General features: G+C 43.7%; 2 protein-coding genes across 6 annotated transcripts in view; one reads left to right on the forward strand and one right to left on the reverse strand.

The window, feature by feature from the left end:
• Window positions 1-6027, reverse strand: part of strada (STE20 related adaptor alpha) — a 139655-nt gene extending 133628 nt beyond the window's left edge. For 2 of the 4 annotated variants that reach the window (XM_043675352.2, XM_043675351.2), the window contains exon 1: window positions 5719-6027. The gene's annotated coding sequence lies outside the window, so the exon portion shown is untranslated. Of the gene's footprint in view, window positions 1-5618; window positions 5693-5718 lie in introns of those variants that run through there. The other 2 variants (XM_043675350.2, XM_087977972.1) reach the window with 2 other exon arrangements.
• A 152-nt stretch (window positions 6028-6179) lies between these two features.
• ddx42 (DEAD (Asp-Glu-Ala-Asp) box helicase 42) overlaps window positions 6180-24046 on the forward strand; it is a 79606-nt gene continuing 61739 nt past the window's right edge. The window contains exons 1-3 of one of the 2 annotated variants that reach the window (XM_043675348.2): window positions 6180-6313; window positions 14950-15177; window positions 17208-17367. In XM_043675348.2, the coding sequence (XP_043531283.1) occupies window positions 14957-15177; window positions 17208-17367 (381 nt within the window). In that variant the 5' untranslated portion in view covers window positions 6180-6313; window positions 14950-14956. Of the gene's footprint in view, window positions 6314-14949; window positions 15178-17207; window positions 17368-24046 lie in introns of those variants that run through there. The other variant, XM_087977971.1, reaches the window with a different exon arrangement.

Genomic DNA, 24046 nt, shown 5'->3' on the forward strand with positions numbered 1-24046 from the left:
TACTTTCCATCTACCACCACCCTCTGTATTCTATGGGCCAACCAATTCTGTATCCAGACAGGCAGGTTTTCCTGTATCCCATGCGCCGCCCTCACTTTCTGAATGAGCCTACCACGGAGAACCTTATCAAACGCCTTACTAAAATCCATGTGCACCACATCCTCTGCTTTAGCTTCATCAACGTATTTTGTCATATCCTCAAATAATTCAATGTGAGGCATGACCTGCGCCATGCTGACGATCTCTAATCAAACTATGGTTTTTCAAGTAATCATAAATCCTGTCTCTCAGAATCCTCTCCAATACTTTGCCCACCACTAATTGGTATGTAATTCCCAGTATTATCCCTATTGCCTTTCTTTGCCATCTTCCAATCATCGGGCACTATTCAAGTGGACAGTGAGGAAGCAAAGATCATCGCTAGGGGCGCAGCAATCTTTTCCCTTGCTTCCTGTATAACCCAGGGAATATCCTGTCCACCCCCGGGGATTTATCTATCTTTATGTTTCTTAAACATTTCAGCACATCCTAACATTAACCGGTTCAAGCATATCAGTCTATTTTGCGCTATCCTCGGAAATGTCAACACCCTTGCTTCAGTATTCACTACTGAGAAAGTATTTGTTAAGGACCTCCTCTACTTCCTCCGACTCTAGGCACAAGTTCCCTCCACTATCCCTGATTTTCCCTACCCTCACTCTGGCCACCCTCTAATTCCTCACATAAATATAAAATGCCTTGGGTTTTCCTTAATTCCACCTGCTAAAACTTTTTCATGCCCTTTTCTACCTCTCCTCAGTCTATTCCTCAGTTCCTTCCTGGCTACCTTGTAATGCTCCAGAGCCCTGTCTGATCCTTCCTCAACCTTAAGTAAGCTTTCTACTTCCTCTTGACTAGATGTTCCACATCCCTTGTTCCCCAAGGTTCTTTCACCCTACCATCCCTTCCCTGCCTCAGTGGGACAAACCTGTCCAGCACTATCACCAAGTACTTTCTAAACAACCTCCACATTTCTGTCGTGCATTTCACTGAGATTATCTGCTCCCAATTTAGGCACCCCAGTTCCTGCCTAATAGCATTGTAACTCCCCCTCCCCCAATTAAATTCGTTCCCATGCCTTTTGCTTCTCCCCTTCTCCATGAGTATAGTAAAGGTCAGAGAGTTATGATCACTATCACCAAAATGCTCTCCCACCGAGAGATCTGACACCAGGCCTGGTTTGTTGCCAAGCACCAAATCCATAAGGCCGACTAGAGGGGAGGCCAATCTACATGTTGCATCCCAGAAGGATTCCTGAATCATCTGACAAAATCTGCTCTGTCCAAACTATCTGAATTAAGGAGGTTCCAATCAGTATTAGGGAAGTTAAAGTCACCCATGACAACAACCCTGTTATTTCTGCACCTTTCGAAAATCTGCCTCCTAATCTGTCCTCCCTGTCTTTTGCTGTTGGGGGGGGGGGGGGGGGGGGGGCTGTAGAAAACTCCCAAAAAAGTGACTGCTCCTTTCCTGTTTATGACTTCCACCCATACTGACTCTGTAGACAAATCCTCCTCAATGATCTTCTTCCCGCAGCTGTGATACTATCCCTGATTAGCAATGTCACTCCTCCACTTCTTTTCCTTCCTCTCACTTATTCCTTTTGAAACATCTAAACCCTGGAACATCCAAGGGAATGCAACCCAACATTCTTGCCCATGTGATATCCAAGTCTGCAAGATGGCCACAACATCATAGTTCCAAATATTGATCCATGCTCTGAGTTCATCACCCTTATTCCTGATACTTGTTGAATTAAAATAAACCCACTTCAACCCATCACCCTGACTGCACCTTTGTCCTATCAAGTGCCTATTCCTACTCTCAGTCTCTGTACGCTGTACATGAGTGTTCATTACATACTCAGTCTGCTGATCTGAAGCTCAAGTTCCCATCTCCTGCCACCCCCTTCCCCCCCCCCACCGAACCTAGTTTACTAATTCATTTTAGTTTCTATTGTTTTTATCCTACAATTACTGTAATTTGTTTTTTTTCTTTATTTGTTCAGAGATCAGTTGGGCTTCTGCTAATGATATGGCAGTTTGGACTGTCACATGATTTTCAGCCCCTCAAAAAGGAGCAGCCATAGTCAATCCCATAAATTTAACTTTAAAAAGTAATGTAAAAAATTCATCTTGTACACAAGTGTATACGGTGGGTTAGCCAGGTTGTTCCAGTACAACTACAATGTTAACATCTTCCAGGTATAATCAATCCACAAGAAGCAGGACAAAATGCAAACACCAATTACCATTCCCAATTTGCCTTCATACACAGGAAAAGTAAAAATTGTCAGAATACCACAATGCACTTTCTTAGGAATAACCTGATCATCCATGCTTAACTTGGGAAACAGTGGTAGGGCCCCAAGTTCGATTCCACACTTGATCAACTGTCTGTGTGGAGTTTGCAGGGATCTCCTCTGGGTGCTCCAGTTTCCAGCCACAGTCTGAAGATGTGTACGTTAGGTGGATGGCTATGCTAAATCGCCCGTAGCTCCCAGGGAGGTGCAAGCTATGTGGAATAGCCATGGGAAGTGCATAGTGTAGGGCAGTGGGTTTGGGTGGGATGTTTTTCAGGGGCTCTATTAACCAGATGGGCCTAATGGTCTGCTTCCACTGTAGGGAAACAATGACCAGAGAACTTTTTTTAAAAACTATTTGCTTATGGAATGTGGGTATCACTGGCTATGTCAGCATTTATTGTCCATCCTTAATTGTTCAGAAGACATAAGAGTCAACCACATTGAGAGCCTGGAGTCACCTGTAGGCCTGACCAGACAAGGATGGCAGATATTCTTCGTTGAAGAATGCGAGAACAGACTTTTTTTTCCCCATCACTACTGACAATGATTGTATGGTTGTCTTTCCGCTAACTTTTGATTCCAATTTTTTTTCCAAAATTGGAATGTTCCCACATTCTAGTTTCCCAGTTCTGACATTACCACCACATGACTGCGGCCCATAAACGTGCATTAATATTACAACAGACTTAGAAAAGGTAAAGAAAAATGTCTCCCTATCACTTGATCATACCAGGTGTAAATGACAAATTAAGTGTTTTAGAAACACAAAGTAGAAGCAAAGTGGATTGCTCAGTCCTCCAAGTTTGCTTAGCTATGCAAAAAGATTTTGACTGATCCTCTCAATGTCATACTCCCATGCTTTCCCCATATCCCTTGACACCTTTAGTGTCAAGAAATCTATTCCTTTCATAAATACAAATAAATAAATATATTTCTCTTTCATAAGAATATTAAAAGACCTGGCCTCCCAAACCTTGTAGTAGATAATTCCACAGATTTACCATTCAATGAAGAAATGTCTCATCTCAGTACTAAACGGCCTACCCTATGTCCCGAGAGTACAACGAAAAAGGAATTCAACATGCCTCCATCCATTCTGCCGAGCTTTGTCAGAATTTTATAATTTTCAATGAGAACACCACTCATTCTTTTAAACACCAGTGAATACAGGACAGGTAGACCTAATGCTTCCTCATACAACCTGCAGTATTCAATAAAATGAGCTCCCTTTTGGGCAAGAAATCCTCTCTTAGGTAAGGAGTCCAAAACGACATACAATATTCCAGATGTGGCCCCAACAAAGCCCTGTAAGCTACAGTAAACCATCACTGCCCCGGGACTCAAATCCTCTCACATTAAAAGCCATCATACGATTTGACCCCTAACCGAGGTGGCACGGTAACTAGTACTCATGCCTCCGACAGTGCGGCGCTCCCTCAGCGCCGACCCACCGACAGTGCGGCGCTCCCTCAGCGCCGACCCACCGACAGTGCGGCGCTCCCTCAGCGCCGACCCTCCGACAGTGCGGCGCTCCCTCAGCGCCGACCCTCCGACAGTGCGGCGCTCCCTCAGCGCCGACCCTCCGACAGTGCGGCGCTCCCTCAGCGCCGACCCTCCGACAGTGCGGCGCTCCCTCAGCGCCGACCCTCCGACAGTGCGGCGCTCCCTCAGCGCCGACCCTCCGACAGTGCGGCGCTCCCTCAGCGCCGACCCTCCGACAGTGCGGCGCTCCCTCAGCGCCGACCCTCCGACAGTGCGGCGCTCCCTCAGCGCCGACCCACCGACAGTGCGGCGCTCCCTCAGCGCCGACCCTCCGACAGTGCGGCGCTCCCTCAGCGCCGACCCACCGACAGTGCGGCGCTCCCTCAGCGCCGACCCACCGACAGTGCGGCGCTCCCTCAGCGCCGGCCCATCGACAGTGCGGCGCTCCCTCAGCGCCGACCCACCGACAGTGCGGCGCTCCCTCAGCGCCGACCCACCGACAATGCAGTGCTCCCTCAGCGCCGACCCACCGACAGTGCGGCGCTCCCTCAGCGCTGACCCTCCGACAGTGCGGCGCTCCCTCAGCGCTGACCCACCGACAGTGCGGCGCTCCCTCAGCGCTGACCCTCCGACAGTGCGGCGCTCCCTCAGCGCTGACCCTCCGACAGTGCGGCGCTCCCTCAGCGCTGACCCCTCCGACAGTGCGGCGCTCCCTCAGCGCCGACCCACCGACAGTGCGGCGCTCCCTCAGCGCTGACCCTCCGACAGTGCGGCGCTCCCTCAGCGCTGACCCCTCCGACAGTGCGGCGCTCCCTCAGCGCCGACCCTCCGACAGTGCGGCGCTCCCTCAGCGCTGACCCACCGACAGTGCGGCGCTCCCTCAGCGCTGACCCCTCCGACAGTGCGGCGCTCCCTCAGCGCCGACCCACCGACAGTGCGGCGCTCCCTCAGCGCCGACCCACCGACAGTGCGGCGCTCCCTCAGCGCCGACCCACCGACAATGCAGTGCTCCCTCAGCGCTGACCCACCGACAGTGCGGCGCTCCCTCAGCGCTGACCCTCCGACAGTGCGGCGCTCCCTCAGCGCTGACCCACCGACAGTGCGGCGCTCCCTCAGCGCTGACCCTCCGACAGTGCGGCGCTCCCTCAGCGCTGACCCTCCGACAGTGCGGCGCTCCCTCAGCGCCGACCCACCGACAGTGCGGCGCTCCCTCAGCGCTGACCCTCCGACAGTGCGGCGCTCCCTCAGCGCTGACCCCTCCGACAGTGCGGCGCTCCCTCAGCGCTGACCCCTCCGACAGTGCGGCGCTCCCTCAGCACTGACCCTCCGACAGTGCGGCGCTCCCTCAGCGCTGACCCTCCGACAGTGCGGCGCTCCCTCAGCACTGACCCTCCGACAGTGCCCACTCCCTCAGCACTGACCCACCGACAGTGCGGCGCTCCCTCAGCGCTGACCCTCCGACAGTGCGGCGCTCCCTCAGCGCTGACCCTCCGACAGTGCGGCGCTCCCTCAGCGCTGACCCTCCGACAGTGCGGCGCTCCCTCAGCGCTGACCCTCCGACAGTGCGGCGCTCCCTCAGCACTGACCCTCCGACAGTGCGGCGCTGATTTGTGAGTTGAGATGTGTCAAGTGTTTTGGTCGGTTTCTGACAATCAGCCCGGGCCGCAGGTTGAAGCTGCAGAGTCAGAGTATTTGCTCAATATGTCCCGCATGCCTGTCTCACTATCTCAGGTTTAAAGTCTCACCGAGCAACCCTACGGCCCGAGGCATCCCAAGCTTTTCCTGTACTCACCTAAAACCAGGAGCCCGCCACCGCCGTCAATCCCTCTCCCTCAGTACAATCCACCACCTGCGGAAGTCCCGCCTTTCCCCTCAATTCCTATTGACTGTACCTCTGTGATTGACATGAGCTGTGCGGCGGGGCTCCGTCTCTGACTGGGTCATCCTTCCGGTCAATCACCACCATCTGGCGCAAGCGCATGAGGTCAGAGTTCACAGGACGAGGCAGGGCTTGCTTTGGCCCGTGACGTCAGGTGGCCGGCCTGAATTCCTTCCTGATTTTAAAAATATCCTTTCTGTCAGAAATGTATCTTTTCTTTATCTTCCCTGTCTCCTGGTCTCATTTCGGAGTGGCCAGCGTCATTACACAAAACGAACGTAACCGAAGGCCCGCGCTGCCCCCTGACCCAGTGACGTCATGCAGTTTTTTATAGCAGTTTAGTTAGAGAAAGTGTACGATCTCTCAGAACAGCTTTTAGAATTGTCTTTTCACTGCCCGGCAGTTTTAAGGGAAGTGAGTCGAAAATAATCAGTTTTTTAAAAAAAAATGAAATGTTGACGAGGTGGAGGGCGAGGAGTGCGCATGCGCTGGCGGCTGCGGTTTGGCGGCGGCGACGCTCCAGACTTTTCTCTTTTTCCTTGGGGCCAGGTGGAGCCTGTACCTGGAGGCCAGACCAAGGGCCAAGTCGGTTCGGGCTCTGTTAAAAGGTGTGTAACCGCCAAGTGCTCGTCTTTCCTGCGGGTAGGCGCCTGAGGCCTGGAAACTGACCTCCGTTTTGCCTGGGCCCGCCTCCTCCTGGGTCCAGGCTCAGGCCCAGGCCGGGAGGTGGGGACGGTGTTTACAGCACTTCGAACACGAGCAGTTAAAATCCAAGCAGTGTATCTGCACCGCTTAAAATACTGTGCACCGAGAGCTGGTCAAGCGAGTTAATACTACAAATAATTAACCATCGTGATCTGGATTGGAGACTTCTGCTTCGGACGCAGAGCTCGGATAGAAAATAAGAGCAAGTAAAGGCCGTTCAGTTCACCCAGTCTGATCCGCCATTCGATATGATCGTGGCCGATCATCAACTCAGTATCCCATTCTCGCTTTCTCCCCATAACCTTCAACCTGTTTAGCCCCAACCACTGAAGAGATTCTGCTTTTCCTTAATTATTTTCTGTGACAGAGAATTCCATAGGCTTACCACTGTGAAGAAATTTTTCCTTAGTCCTATATGGCTGACCCCTACTCCTGGACTTCATAGTCGTCAAGAACGTCCTGTCTGGTCCTGTTAGAATTTTATAGATTTGAGACCTCTCCACATTCTCTTAAACTCCGGTGAATATGTTCCTAACTGCCTCCCTTGATACACCTGATCTTCCATTCTAGTTGTAATGTTCTTTGTTGTAATCTCTCCAAAGCCAGAACAGCCTTCTTTAGATAACAAAACCAAAACTCCCTCCAAGTGTGGTTTCAAAATGCAACAAGACATCCCTACTACTGTAGTCAAATTGTCTTGCTATGAAGATCAACCTGCTATTTTCCACCTTCATTGCCTATTGCATCTGCATACATAGTTTCAAGAACTGGTGTGCAATGACGTTTAGGTCTCATTGCACTTCTCCCCTCCCCCAGTCTATCACCCCCATTCCTGTTTTTATTGCCAAAGTGGATAACCTCACATTCATCCATATTATAATTTATCTGCCATACATTGTCTCACTCTTAACTTGTCCAAACTATACTGAAGTATCTCTGCATCCTCCTCGCAATTCACTCTCCCACCCAGTTTTGGGCAATCTATAAACTTCATTATCTAAATTATTAATATATTGTGAACAGCTGGGATCCAAGTACTCATCTCTGTTGTACCCCATTGGTCAATAGATTCTTGTCATAAAATGACCCATTTGTTCCTATGTTGTTTCCTGTCTGCCATTCAGTTCAATATCAATGTCAGTACACTACTCCCAATCCCATGTTCTTTAGTTTTACATGCTATTCACTTTTATGGGACCTTCTTGAACACTGCCTGAAAGTCCAAAATAAACCTCATCCACTGGCTGTCCCTCATCAACTCTACTCATAACATGCTTGGAAAAATTTCAATGAATTTGTCAAGCATTATTTCTCTTTTGTAAATCTTTGCTGACTTTGTCCAATCCTGTCACTAGTTTTCCAAGTGCTCTACTATTAAATGTTTATGGTAATAAAGTCTCAAGCATTTTCCCTGCAAACAATGTAAGGCCAACTGGTCTATAATTCCCTCTTTTCCCTGAAAGACTTCAATCAAAAATATTAATGATTCTCCTCAGGTGTTGTCTGTGTCTCCCTGACTGTTTGCCAGCTATCTTGTTAGCAGACTGGCAGAAGTGTTGTTTTGACTTCGCAACATTTACTAGCCATCTTAAAAGAATTCATGTGGTGATCATACTCTCTCGAAGTTGAAATCTTTTTGAGCTGATTCTGCAATTGTGAAACTACAGTGTGTTGAGAGTGCTGTTATTTTTTTGAAGCCTTCCCTGGTACAGCTGTCTTATGAATGTAGAGTGTTTAAGGGTACAGATATTACAACGGCAGATAGGAAGGGAATTGGGTGAGTCGATCTTTCCTGATGACAACTGCTCTTGAAAATAATTTGGAGGTACCAGTGTTGGACTGGGGTGTACAAAATTAAAAAGCACACAACGCCAGGTTATAGTCCAACAGGTTTATTTGGAAGCACTGGCTTTTGGAATGATGAGGATGAAGGAGCAGCGTTCCAAAAGCCAGTGCTTCCAAATAAACCTGTTGGACTACAACCTGGCATGTGCTTTTTAACTTAGCTCTTGAAAACGTTTGACAGGAGTAAACAATGTCATGAAAATTGCCCCTTTTGTCAGTATTACTGTTGAATGCGTTCATGCAAAAGCCCAGAATCCTGTAGTTGGGCAGCACATGGCTCAGTGGTTAGCACTGCTGCATCAAACGCCAGGGACCACAATTTGATTCCACCTTCCGGTCTGTGTGGAGTTTGCACATTCTCCCAGTGTCTGCTTGGATTTCCTCTGGTTGCTCTGGTTTCCTCCCACAATCCAAAGATGTGCAGGGAGGTGGATTGACCATGTCTGTTGCCTCTTACAACCTTTCCGCATGTAACCTGTCGAGTACCTTATGAAGCTTATATAGTTCAATAAGGTCACCTCTTATTCTTCTGTATTCCAATGAGTATGACCCAGTCTACTCAACCTCTTCTCATAATATAGATCTCCATTCCTGATGTCTGACCATGTTGCCTGTCATGTCCAGGGATGTACAGGTTAATGGGGGTGGGTCTGGTTGAGGTACTCTTCAGAGGGCTGGTGTGGACTGAATGGGCCAAATGGCATGCTACTACACTGTAGGGATTTTGTGATTCTATGAAATGCAGCGCAAATGGCCACTGAGATAATTTCAGTATGGAGTTTTCCCAAGGATAGTAAAGTGAAAGGAATATGGAACCTAGGAGTAAGTTTTTTGAGCTCCCTCTACCATTAGATAAGATTATGGGTGATCTAATTGTGTCTTCAAATCCACTTTCCTGTCTGCTCCCAATAGTAAATGTCGTCCAGGACCGGACTTGCTAATAATATGATGGCCAAGGACCTGTACAAATGTGTGATGTTTGTCAATATCAATGTATTGAAGTGAACTCTCAACAAAAGCCATCTTGTAAGATTTCCAGGAAATGTAATTAGTTACAAAGAACTAAAACTGATAAATTAGGTTGAGTTCTATTTAATGAACCCCTCTAAAAGCAAAATAGTAGAAGTGTTACCATTTAGGACCTTACAACCTGGAAGCAGTAATAGGCCATTCAGCTCATTGAATCTACTTCACCACTCAGTGAGATATCTGACCTGATAATTCTCAACTCCACTTTCTTGCTTTTCCCCCAATAACCCTTGATTCCTGTCCTGTTTAAAAATCTTGCCTTTCTGAGCCTTGAACATACTTAATGTCATAGCTTTTACAGTTGAAACTTTATTGCTGGAACAGCACAGCAGGTCAGGCAGCATCCAGGGAACAGGAGATTCGACGTTTCGGGCACAGGCCCTTCTTCAGGAATCATTCCTGAAGAAGGGCCTGTGCCCGAAACGTCGAATCTCCTGTTCCCTGGATGCTGCCTGACCTGCTGTGCTGGACCTGCTGTGCTGTTCCAGCAATAAAGTTTCAACTTTGATCTCCAGCATCTGCAGACCTCACTTTCTCCTCATAGCTTTTACAGCCCACTGTGATAAAGAATTCCATAGATCACAATCTTCTGAAAGAAGTTCTTTCTCATTACAGTCTTAATTGTACATTCCTTTATTTCGAGATTATGCCTTTTGATCCTCGAAGCTCTCACAAAGGAAACAACCTTTCTGCATATAACCTGTCGAGTACCTTATGAAGCTTATATAGTTCAATAAGGTCACCTCTTATTCTTCTGTATTCCAATAAGTACGACCCAGTCTACTCAACCTCTTCTCATAATATAGATCTCCATTCTTGGTGTCAACCTAGTGAACCTTCTGTAGACTGCCTCCAATGCTAGTTTTTATCCCCTTTAGATAAGGGGCTGTGGTCTGACTAGTACCTTGTATAAATCAACTCTGAGAGAGTGAGGACTGCAGATGCTGGAAATCAGAGGCAAGAGTGTGGTGCTGGAAAAGCACAGCAGGTTAGGCAGCATGCGAGTAGCAGAAGAATCGATGTTTCAGGCATGAGCATTTCGGCAGGAATGAGGCTTATGAGCCAATGGGGTGGAGAGATAAATGAGAGGGAGGTGGGGCTTAGGGAAGGTACCTGAGAGTGAGATAAATGGATGGAGGTTGGGGTAATGGTGATAGGCCTGAGATGAGAGTGTGGTGCTGGAAAAGCACAGCAGATCAGGCAGCCTCCAAGGAGGAGGAGAATCGATGTTTGGGGCATAAGCCCTTCTTCAGGAATCTGCTGTGCTTTTCCAGCACCACATTCTCGACTCTGATCTGCAGTCCTCACTTTCTCTGATGGTTCGGAGAGGAGAGTGGAGCGAATAGGTGGGAAGGAAGATGGACAAGTAGTCATGAGGACGGTGCTGATTTGGAAGGTTGGGACTGGGATAAGGTGGGAGGAGGGGAAATGAGGAAACTGGTGAAGTCCACATTGATACCATGTCATTGGAGGGTCCTAAGGCAGAAGATGAGGCGTTCTTTAGCCAGGCATCAGGTGGTTAGGGTGTGGCAATGGCAGAGTCCCAGGAGCTGCATGTCCTTGGTGGGGTGGGAGGGGGAGTTGAAGTGCTTTGTATAATTTTAGCAATACTTCCCAATTTTTATTTTCATTTTAAACTAAAGTCAAAGACTGCTGCGCTGGAAAAGCATAGCCGGTCAGGCAGCATCCAAGGAGCAGGAGAGTCGACGTTTTGAGCATAAGCTCTTCATCAGGAATGAGCAACTTATCCTGATAAAAAGCTTATGCTCAAAACATTGACTCACCTGCTCTTCAGATGCTGCCTGAGCAGCTGTGCTTTTCCAGCACCACACTGTTCTTGTGAATTAGCCTGATGAATCTTTAATAAAACATTTTATATAACAAAAGATCTTATTTCAACAATACCCAAGATTGTAAGTAGTTGAAGTTCCAGTGCTGATCCTTATACACTACTCATTACATGTTCTTAGCCCAAAATGGCACAATTATTCATACTGTTTCCTGCTCGCTCAACGGTCCTCTCTCATGCTTTATTATTATTATCAACCCTATACACTGAACTTTTTTTTTCATCACCTTTGATATGGCACCTTGTTGAATGCTTTTTGGAAATTCAAGTCTTCCAGGTTTCTAGGTTCTGTTTTATTCATTTTGCTTGTTCTTTTCTTTGATGCTGTCTCTATGTCATTTCTGTTGGTGCCCAATACTCTTGTATTGAAACTTATTCATTTTCTTTTAACTGGTATAGTGAGGAGCTGTCAAAACTATTTCACTGCATTATTTCATAAACTTGTAAAAGTATTCTATAATTCACAACTGATCATAACACAAAAATATCCCCTTTTAAGTCTGAAATTAATTAACCTAATCTCAACTAAGTGTCTTAATCAAAACATGGGAATGAAGAGAGAGCTGACAAAAAGGGATGGACCATAAACAAAAGAGAAAACAATGGGAAATGTTAAATGAAAATGCATTGTATTTTAAAAACAAAAGCTCTGATTTAAAAAAACCTCCAAAGTGAGTAAAACTATTAGTTGAAAAGAAGAAGCTTTATAATGTGGAAGAAAGTAGTGGCAAAAGAAAAAATTTGTTCCTTCGAAATGGACAGAATAAATTATCGTAGGTGGCAGGAACACTGAACAAATATTTTTCATCTCTATTCAAGCAGCAGATGCAAGTTACATACCAGAAATAGAGAATAAGCAAGTGATCGAAAGCATTAGAAACTTAATGTGATTGGTATCAGCTGGAAAAAAAAAGGGGTAAAATTCCCAACAGTGTGATGGTCCAAAACCTTGAAATGGGGTAGCTATGGGGATATTGGATGTGATGATTATATTTGCCCAGAATTCCTCAGCTTCTTGAATGGTCCCAGCAGATTGAAGATTATAACATTTTTCCCTGCTGGTCAGGAAAGAAAGAACAGACAAAACAGGAAACTTAGTTCCAGTTCGGCAGACAACAGACCTCCAGAAAATGCTTGAATCTCTTACAGAAGTCTTAACAATGCACTTAGAAAATCATTGTATGCTTAGAACAAGTCAAATCCATTTTACAAAAGGGAAATCATGTTTGACAAGTTTGAGTTTTTTGGCAATGTTAACTGGAAGAATAGATGGAAGTGTGCTAGGAAATGTATACTGTATTTGGATTTCCAAGATGCATTCACTGAGGTGCAAGATAAGGACGCATGGATATGGATGTAATATATTTGCACAGAAGAGGGATTAGATAGGAGGCAGAGAGACAAATTTAATTTTCAAGTTTGCAGGTTGTGACTAGTGGAGTGCCCGAAGTTTGGAAGCTTGGCTCTTTGCAATCTATATTAATTGGACAAAGAGATCTGTTCTGACAATGCAAAATACCAATACCATAACAGTTGGGAACGTAAACTGTGAGAAATACACAAAGAGGATGCAGACAAAAATAAATAGTTGAAGGCTGCAATGTAGCCAATCATATATAATGTGCAGAATTATAAAACTTTGGTTTTCATTTTTATGAAACAATATACTTGTTTCAAGTACAGAGAAGGTTCACTAGATTGGTTTTTGGGACAAGAGGGTTGTCTTGTGATGAGGCTGAGTAAATTGGGCTGGTATTGTGAAGTTTAGAATGATGAGAGGACATTTAATTGAAAAATACAGAACAAATACAAGTCGTTAAAAAAAAAGAATGAGTGTGAATGCAAATAGATTTGAAGTGAACTGCAAATTAAACAAAAATGATGTCAGAAAAATCTTTCACACTAACTGGTTAGGGTGTGGAATACATTGGCTGGAAATGTGAAGGGAAGTTCAGTTGAGGCATTCAAGAGGGCATTGGTTGATTATTTGGTTAAAAATGACACGTAAGGATATGAGGAAAGAAGTGGGAACTAAAATCAGGTCATAGAACTTGTGCAAGTGTGATAGGTTGAATGGCCTTCTGTATTTTAACAGTTTGACAAGATCAGGTTGTAAATCTGCATGCTGAGCTGGCAGATGTGTTCTCAGACATGTTGTCACCATGCTAGGTAATACCATCAGTGAACCTCCAGTGAAGCGTTGGTGTTCTGCCCCGCTTGCTGTTTATTGTCTTGGTTTGTTGTGGTTCCAGTTCTGTTTCTGACAGGTTGGTAAATGGCGTCCAAATCTACGTTTGTTAACAGAGTTCCGATTTGAATGCCAGGCCTCTAGGAATACCCGTGTAAGACCTTGTTTAGTCTGTCCCAGGGTGGATGTATTGTCCTAGTTCAACTGGTGTCCCTCTTCGTCTGTGTATATGGATACCAGTGATAGTTGGTCATGTCTTTTGGCAGCTAGTTGGTGCTTATGTGCCCTGGTGGCGAGCTTCCTGTCTGTTTGTACAGTGTATTTTGTATAACCTATACAACATATTCAGGAACAACTGGAACAACAAACATTACATTGGACAAATGGGCAGGAAGCTAGCCACCATGACATGTGAGTACTAAATAGCTGCCAAAAGACATGACCAACTATCACTGGTATTCATATACACAGGCGAAGAGGAACACCTGTTCGACAAAGACAATATATCCATCCTGGGGCAGGCTAAACAAAGGCATGCACAGGAACTCTTAGAAGCCTAGCATTCAAATGGAATTCCATTAACAAACGTATAGATTTGGACCCCATTTACCACCCTCTCAGAAACAGAACCGGAAATGATATCACCTACCACAACAAACCGCGACAGATAAATAGCAAGTGGGGCAGAAGATCAACATTTCACCAGAGACTCACTGTTACCTAGCATGTTGACGAATCATCTGAGAACAAATCGACCAGCTCAGTGAGTAACTTTACAACTACAAATCTCCAAAATCTCAGTTTGACAAGATTCTGACGGTCTTGACAGGTTAGCCTGAGAGTCTTCCTCTGGCAGAGGAATATGGAAAATTGGGCATGGTTGTGGATAAGTGGCCAATTATTTTGTACTGAGCTAAGAATATTTTTTTCACTGAAAGCGTCGTGATATCTTGAGTTCTGCACCCCAGGGGTCTGTGGATGCTCCAGTCTTGAATGTACAGATATTCAAGGCTGTGATAAACAGTTTTTTGGTGTCTGAGGGAATCAAGGATATAGGTAAATTAAAGCTAATGATGAACCACAATCACATTGAATGTCAGAACAGGCTTGAGAGACTTTATGGGCTACAGTTACTCCTATTCATGTTCTTATGTCCTTTGTAAATTTCTTTTGATATTCCATTTCTATTCCACTAACCCACTGTATTTTGTGTGTAGTATATATACTGTGCGTACCCGGGTTGTTAGTGATTTTATAAAACCTATTGTCAATATAATCTTTTAAGATATTTATTTGCCAACTATCCTTTTAATAAGCAGTCTTTCTTCAGAACTGTATGCCCAGTTGATGATGATCATATATTCCACTGACTGTTAACATAACCGCGTTGAATAGTTTTCTCATAGATTTGCAATCTGCTAGATATATAATTTATGATCTGATAATTAGTCTAGTCTGTATTTTCTCTGAGATGACATTTCCATTAATCATTTTCCATTTTAATTCAAAACGTTCCTTTCTGTGCTGGGGCAGAAAATCTTTTCCAATCTGTATTTGTTCATAAACAGAAATATTCAGTTCAAGATGTTTTGGGGAGATTAAGTGACATTTGATTTATATCTATGCAGCTAAACAATGAATTGGAATAAAGGAGGTGGTGGAGCAAAGAGGGGATTTGGTTTTGGTGGCTTTGCCATTACGCCTGGAAAGAAAGAAGAACCAAAGCTGCCAAAGGCAGCGCACTCTGTATTTGGTGCACTGGGCCCATCAGGAGGATATGGAAAAACACAGCCAGCTCAAACACCCTGTTTCTATAAAGTGGGCTCAAAACGACCAAACTTCGATGAAGAAAATGCGTGAGTATCAGAGGAAAAAATATAAAGAAAATAACCTTACCATTTCTAGAAACATAAAGAAGCTGGTCAAAGCCTGAAAGCATGTTCCCTTCTATTTAGATCATGGCTAATCTATATCTTAGCTCCATTTACTCGCATTGGTTCTGTACCTCTTAAGGTTTTCATAAAACAAATTTATTATCGATGTTTGTGTCAAAATTTCTAATTGAAGTCCAACCTCTGACTTTTGGGATGTTTTCTTGCTCTTATCTGACATGAATTGAAATTCTTGTGAAAAAGTCTACCAAGCCACTCATTTGTAGAAAACAGTACAGATACCAGATGGACTACCGTAGTTCAAGAAGGTAGCTCGGCATCACCTTCTAAAATCCTTCCAAAGATGCCACATCTCATGAAAGAATAAAAAAAAGTTTTTAAATCTCAAAAAATGCACCATATTGCAGTTGTTGGAAAACTGAAGTAAAAACAGAGAACCGAAAAGAGTCCTTGAACTCAAAATGTTAACACTGTTTGATTTTGTGTTGTTTGCAAGACCAATGTCTTTTGTAAATTATAATTGAGCAAATGAAAACTTCAACTCTTCTTTCGGTGCTTAAAGCATGAACAATAGTCATACGATTGGAAACATGGGGGAGATGGTGGTAATGTGACTTGGCCAGTAATCCAGTAGTCCAGGCTAATGTTTTGAAGGTGTAGTTTAAATGGCAGTTATAGGAATTTAAATTTAATTAATTAAATTGGAATTGAAAGCTAGTCTCAGTACAGCTGAACATGAAACTATTTCATTAATTGTCATCTAGTTCAGCAGTGTCTTTTAGGGAAGGAAATCTGTTGCCCTTATCTGGTCTATCCTATATGTAACTTGCGATCTGCAATGATATGGTTGCTTCTGAGTTCCCTGTGAAAACAGACAAGGTACCAATTTGTAGAAAACGGTACAGATACCAGGTGGACTACAGCGATTCAAGGAGGCAGCTCATCACATCTTCTCAATGGCCTTGACACAGATGCCATATCCCATCAAAGAATAAGAAAAAAACTTATTGAGAGAGTTAAGGACTCAAAATGTAAAATACTGCAGATGCTAGAAATCTGAAGTAAAAACCGAAAATGCTGAGAAGTGTCTTTGGACTTGAAGTGTTAACCTGTTATGCATTTCACAGATGCTGCCAGATCTGTTGAGATTTTCCAGCATTTTCTGTTTTTATGATGGAATTGAGGTGGCTGGCTAAAAAAAAATTAATGTTCATTGTCCAGTGCAACTGATGGAATCTGAATTTAACTAATAAAATCTGGAATTGAAAGCTAGCCTCTGTAATGGTGACTGTGAAATTATTGTCATCTTGCTCACTAATATCCTTTAAATAATGAAATGTGGCATTCTTATTTGGTCTGGCCTTCATATCACTCCAGCACCATCCATTTATTTATTATGGGAAAACATTAGGCTGTAATTAATTTCATTTTTCCCCAGCTTAACATAACAATTCAAAATATTATCATGTATTATTACAATTTATCCTGTTTCATTGTGATTTGGAAGATCTTAAAAGTTTTACCAGGAATAATTGACAGGCACTTTAATTTCAAGATTTGTTTTGAATTCTAAACTTTGTGCCTTAATTGAAAATATTGTGAAATTTCACTTTTTCCTATATAAAAGAAACAACTGATCCAATCATCACCTTGATTACATTATGCTATATACTGTGTTCAATTGTGAGTACAGTAAAAGTCAAAGCAATTTCTACAAAACCAATCTATTTTTGAGCACAAACTTTTAGAAGACGTTTATCATGAAATCTTTGAGATACTTCCACTTCCCAGATCTAATGATCACTAAAAAATGAAGACAGTAAAAATAAAAAAAAGTTGTCTTACTAATCTGATGTGCAGTGCTTTTAAAAAAACACTTTAAATGATACAAAGTTCCATTGAGCTTTTACCCAAATCTGTTTGACCTCGGTGCTGTAATTTGTGCAACTTCTATCTCTGCAGAAATCTTAATATTACTGAATTGGGTTTTCTAGGTACTTTGAAGACGATGACGAAGATGACAGTTCAGCAAATGTCGACTTGCCTTACATCCCTGCAGAAAATTCTCCAACCAGACAACAGTTTGTTTCTAAAGCTGATGAATCTGAAGACAGTGAAGAAGACCCTTTGGATGCATACATGGCTGAAGTGGAGGTGATCTTTAACTCCTTATTGTTTTTCCTTTTACTTTGTCGTAATATTTAGCTTTTGTACTCAGTACCTCACTCCATGATGATCAAGATCCCATATTCTTTGCTGATTGGTCTCCATGTGTTTTGATGCTAAAAGGTCTATATACATAAAAGATCTGTGTACATATATTCTCAGGTTCTCTATTCCTGCACATGCTCTCATATGGTGAATTAACTGTCTATTTTGTCTCATTATATATTCTGCAAAAATTAAGGTTTAACAAGCTCTGTACTTCTCTTTATTAAATTTCAAATGCTATTTGTCTGTTCATTCTTCTAGCCTACATTAGTCCTGTTGTTGTTGATTAGTCGGGTCATGTTTACCACATTTCCAAATTTGGCATAATCCAAAACATATATACAAATGAACAGAGGCCTAGCATTCACCTATTAGGGAGTATGACTATCCACCTTCTTCCGTTCTTAAAAAAAAGTTGAGTTGACTCTCTGTTGAGTTTCTCTGCATTGTGCCATTGTTTTTTAATCTGAGTTGACCTCGTCATCCTATTCCGTGAGCCTGTTTTGTTAACCAACCTTTAATGCTTTTGACAAATGCTACCCTAAAATTCATAGAGGCAGCATCCTTTGTGTTTCCTTCATCAGTCTTCTGTGTTAATTCTTTAAAAGTTCAATTCGTTTAGTCAAAGTCAGAGGTTAGCTCAGAGGAGGTTCACTAGATTAATTCCCGAGGTGAGGTTTTTTTTGTCTACATGAAGGGAAATTGTACAGTTTAGGCCTGTACTCTCTGGAGTTTAGAAGAAATGTGACAAGATCTGTTTGACTTGCACAATTAAAAGTAGGGGCTTGAGTACTGTTGTAGAACAGAGACATCGGGGTACAGGTACATAATTCTTTGAAGTTTGCATCACATGTAGGCATCGTGGCTAAAAGGCATTTAACGTTTTCATTCGTTGCGTAGACCTTTTGAGTATAGGAATTGGGATGTTATGTTCAGGTTGTACTGGATGTTGGTGAAGCCTTTTCTGGAGTAGTATCTAGTTCAGGTAGCGCTGTTATAAGAAGGATATTATTAAGCTGGAGAGGGTTCAGAAAAGATTTAGAAGGATGTTGCCAGGATTGAAGAGTTTGAGTTGGAAGGAGAGGCATGAAAGGCTGGGACTTTTCTCACTGGAGTGTTGAAGGTTGAGGACTGACTTGTAGAGGTTTATATATGATGAAGGGTATAGATCAAGTGAATGGCAGGTGCCTTTTCCTTAGAGTGAGGGATGTCAAGATGAGGGGGCATATTTTTAAGGTGAGGGGGAAAAGATTTTAAAAAGACACGGGGGCAATTTTTTTTAACACGGTTCATGTGTGAAATGAACTTGCAGAGAAAGTGGTGGGTGCAGTTAGAACGGTTAAAAGACATTTGGATAATTACATGAATTAAAAAAACGTTTGTAGGGATATGGGCCAAACCGAGCTACAAATCTTCGCACAAACTTTGAATATGGGCCAAACGCAGGCAGATACGACTAGCTTGGTTTGAAATGTTGGTGGGCATGGACTGCTGGACCGAAGGGTCTGTTTCGATGCTGTATGTCTCTAAGATGGAAAAGGGGATTGATAAAGTAGACGAAGAATAGATTTTTCTTTGATGGACAATCTAGAATGAAAGGTCGTAGTTTATGGATAATGGATATTGAGGCTAAATCACCCTCAATCCCATGCCTCTGTATTTTGTGCAATAGTCTACCATGGGAAATCTTATCAAACATCTGACTGAAATTCCAACAACTACTTTACCCTCATCCACCTGTTTGGTGACCATCTCAAAGAACTCAATAAGGTTTTGAGGTGTGACCTACCCTTCGCAAAACCGTGATGACTTTCTCTAATCAATGTATTCTTGTCCAGATTATTATAAATCATATCTCTTATAACCTTTTCCACTACTTTACCCACAACTGAAATAAGGCTCATGGGTCTACTCCACCCCTTGAACAAAAGGACAACATTTGCTATCCTCCAGTCTTCTGGCACTATTCCTGTAGACAATGATGGCACAAAGATCAAAGCCAAAGGCTCTGCAATCTCCTCCCTGGCTTCCCAGAGAATCCTATGATAAATCCCATCTGGCCCATTGGACTTAACTATTTACACACTTTCCAGAATTGCTAACACTTCCTCTTTAAGAACGTCAACCTTGTCTAGTCCAGTAGCCTGTATCTCACTATTCTCCTCGGCAACATTGTCTTTTTCCATTGTGAATATTAAGTAAAAATATTCATTTAGCACTTCCTCTATCTCCTCAGACTCCACGCACAACTTCCCACTACTATCCTTGATTGGCTCTAATCTTTCTCTAGGCAAGAGTGAGGACTGCAGACGCTGGAGATTAGAGTCAAGCGTGTAGTGCTAGAAAAGCAAAGCATGTCAGGCAGCATCCAAGAAGGAGGAAAATCGACATTTCGGGCAAAAGCCGTTCATCAGGAATCTTTCTCTCATCATTCTTTTATTCCTGATATACCCATATAAAGCTTTTGATGTAGGTTTGCTCACTGAACTGGAAGGTTCATTTCCAGACATTTCATCATCCTACTAGGTAACATCTTCAGTGGGCCTCAGGTGAAGCATTGCTGATAATTTCTGCTTTCTATTTATATGTTTGGGTTTCTTTGGGTTGGTAATGTCATTTCCTGTGGTGAAATAATTTCCTGTTCCTTTTCTCAGGGGTTTAACTCTATGTGTTTGATGGTAGAGTTCTGGTTGGAATGCCATGTTTCTAGGAGTTCTCGTGCGTGTCTTTGTTTGGCTTGTCCTAGGATGGATGTGTTGTCCTAGTCAAAGTGGTGTCCTTCCTCATCTGTATGTAAGGATGCTAGTGAGAGAGGATCATGTCGTTTTGTGCTTAGTTGGTGTTCATGTATCCTGGTGGTTAGTTTTCTGCCTGTTTGTCCAACATAGTGTTTGTTACAGTCCTTATGCAGTATTTTGTGTTTTCCTTTTAGAGTTTTCCTTGATCCTACTTGCCAATGACTTCTCAAGTCCCCACCAGGCTTTTCTTAGCTCTCTCTGTAGGTCTTTCCTGGCTAACTTGTAATTCTCAAGACTCCTAACTAAGACTTCATGTCTCATCTTAATATAAGCCTCCTCTTCCCCTTGACAAGAGATTTAACTTATTTAGTAAACCATGGCTTCTACACTCAACCACTTCCTCCCTGCCTGACAGGTACATAGTTATCAAGGACATGCAGTAGCTGTTCCTTGAATAAGCTCCATATTTCAATTGTGCTCATCCCCTGCAGTTTCCTTCCCCATCCTATGCATCCTAAATCTTGCCTAATCTCAATGTAATCGCCTTTCCCCCAACAATAACTCTTGCCCTGCATTATTTACCTATTCCTTTCCATCGCTAAAGTAATCATAACTGAATAGTGGTCACTATTACCGAAGTGCTCACCTACATCCAAATCTAATACCTGACCAGGTTCATTACCAAGTACCAAATCCCTTGTTGGCTTGTCTACATACTGTGTCAGGAAACCATACTGCACACATTGGACAAAAACTGACCCATCTAAAGTACCCGAACTGTAGCATTTCCAGTCAATATTTGGAAAGTCAAAGTCTCCCATAACAACTACCCTGTTAGTCTCGCTCCTATCAGAATTATCTTTCCTATCTTTCCACTGCATCTGTGGAACTATTCGGAGGCCAATGGAATACTCCCAACAGGGTAATCTCTCTTTCCCTGTTTCTAAGCTCAGCCCACAGTACCTCAATAGATGAGACCCCATCAAATCTTCTTCCTGCTATCGTAATACTGTCCTTGACATAACAATGTCACACCTCCCTCTCCTTTGCCATCATCTCTGTTCTTACTGAAACATCTAAACCCCGGAACCTGCAGCAACCATTCCTGTCCCTGCTCCGACCATGGTTCCAAAATGACCACAACATTGAGGTCCCAAGTAGCAACCCATGCTGCAAGTTCACCCACCTTATTCCGGATGCTCCTTGCATTGAAGTGGACACACTTCAACCCACCTTCCTGCTTGCCAGTGAAATCTTGCGACCTTGAAACCATATTTCTGACCTCACTACTCTCAACCTCCTGTATACTGGAACTACAATTCAGGTTCCCATTCCCCTGCTGAATTAGTTTAAACCCTCCCAAATAGCATTAGCAAATTCCCCCCCCACCCCCCCAGGGTATTGGTACCCCTCTGGTGTAGGCCATCCTGTTTGCAGAGGTCCCACCTACCCCAGAATGAGCCCCAATTATCCGGGTATCAAAAACCCATCCTCCTACAACATTCCTGTAGCCACGTATTCAAAGCACCTCTCTCTCCCTATTTCTTGCCTTGCTAGCACGTGGCAAGGGCAACAAATCAGAGATAACAACTGTTTGTTCTAGCTCCGAGCTTCCACCCTAGCTTCATGAATTTCTGCCTTAAATCCCCATCCCTTTTCCTACCTATGTCGTTAGTGCCTATGTGGACCATGGTTTGGGGCTGCTCGCACTCGCCCTCCCCCTCAAGGATCCCGAAAATGCTATCCAAGATTCCATGAACCCTGGCACCTAGGAGGCAACACACCAACTGTGAGTCTCTCTTGTTCTCACAGAACCTCCTATCTGTCCCCCTAACTATGGAGTCCCCAGTGAGTGATGCACTGCTCATCTCCCCCTCCTCTTCTGAGCAACAGGAACAGACTCTGTGCTGGAGACCTGTACTCCCTGGCTTACCCCTGGTAAATTGCCCCCCACAGTATCCAAAACGGTATACTTGTTATTGAGGAGAACGGCCACAGGGGTTCACTTAACCTTCTGCCGGTTCCCTTTCCGTCCCCTGATGGTAACCCATCTCCCATTTACTTGTACCTGAGGTGTGACTACCTCCCTGCACTTCCTCTCAATAACCCCCTCCGCCTCCGCCTCCCAAATGATCCAAAGTTCATCCAGCTCTAGTTCTCTAATGCAGATTTTGAGGATTAGGAGTTGGGTACACTTCCCGCAGTTGCAGTCAGCAGGGACACTTGTGATGACTCTTACCTCCCACATCCTGCAGGAGGAGCATTCAACTACCCTAACCACCAACCCCACTGTTCTAAATTCCCAAAGAGACTTCCCTGCAGGCTGCTGGTCCTCGCTGTTGCTTTCCCATTGCTGCTGCTCCTGGAAAAATGGGTTGAAGGATTATGAAGAAAGTGGATTTGAGACCAAGATGAGATAACTATGATTGTATCAAATAGCAGAAGAAGCTTAAGGAGCTGAATTGCATACTCCTACTAGTTCTTGTGTAGTTAAGCATACTTTGCTCTTTTTTAACTCCAACTTCTCTGAGTGTCTGTTGACTTTCTTTCCATATTTATTTATAAACTGACCCTCTTCTGAAGTTAAATGGTCTGTAGTTACTCAGAGTGTCCTTAAGTCCTACTTATCAGTCCTACCTAATGTACTTAGCCTATCCTGAAATAAAAATATCCTTAAAATCACCAGCTTTGCTGTTGTGGTTTCCCTGTCATTATTTGGTTTCCTTTTGGCCTGCCTTGATGCCCTCTCATTAGAACACAAGAACCAGGAGCTGGAGCAGGCCACCTGGCCCTTCAAACCTGCTCCACCATTCAACATAATCATGGTTAATCTTTTCATAGCCTCAGCTCCACTTACCTGCCTTCTCTCTCTAGCCCTTAATTTCTTTACTGGTAAAAAGAATATCTATCTCAACTTTAAAAGCATTTACTAAGGAGGCCTCAACTACTTAACTGGGCAGGGAATTCCATAGATTCACAACCCTTTGGATGAAGAAGTTCCTTCTCAATTCAGTCCTAAATCTGCTCCTCCTCATTGTAAGGCTATGCCCTCTTGTCCTAGTTTCACCTGCCAGTGGAAACATCCTCTCTACTTCTATCCTATCTATTCTCTTCATAATTTTTAGGTGTTTCTGTAACATCCTCCCTCACTCTTCTAAATTTCAATGAATATAATCACGGTCTACTCAGTCTCTCCTAATAAGCCAATCCTCTCAACTCCGAAATCAACCTAGTGAACCTTCTCTGCACCTCCTTTTGTGCCAGTACATCCTTTCTCAAGAGACCAAAACTGCACGCAGTACTCTAGGTTGTGGCCTCACCAGCACCCTGTACAGCTGCAACATAACCTCCCTGCTTTAAAACTCAATCACTTTTGCAATGAAGGACAAAACTCCATTTGCTTTTTTAATTACCTGTTGCACCTGCAGACCAACCTTCTGTGATTCATGCACAAGGACACCCAGGTCCCTCTGCACAGGAGCATGCTGCAATTTTTTACCATTCAAGTACCTACCAAAATGGATGACTTCACATCTATTAATATTGTATTCCATCTGTCAGACCTTTGCCCACTCACTTAAAGTATCTGTGTCCCTCTGCAAGTTTCACAGTCCTCTGCACACTTTGCCCTACCACTCCTCTTAGTGTCATCCACAAACTTTGACACACTACACATGGTCCCCAACTCCAAATTTTCTATGTAAATTGTGAATAATTACAGTCCCAACACTGATCCCTGAGGCACACCACTGGTCACCAATTGCCAACCAGAAAAGCACTCATTTATTCCCACTATTTGCTTCCTGTTAGTTAACCGATCGTCTATCCAGCCTTATCTCATTGAGGTTAATCTTTACAATCTTTACCTTTGCAGTTCTGCATTA

This window comes from Chiloscyllium plagiosum, unplaced genomic scaffold (genome assembly GCF_037043375.1).
Source record: "Chiloscyllium plagiosum isolate Xiang-an unplaced genomic scaffold, Cpla_swu_hap1 HiC_scaffold_32, whole genome shotgun sequence".
NCBI lineage: Eukaryota > Metazoa > Chordata > Chondrichthyes > Orectolobiformes > Hemiscylliidae > Chiloscyllium > Chiloscyllium plagiosum.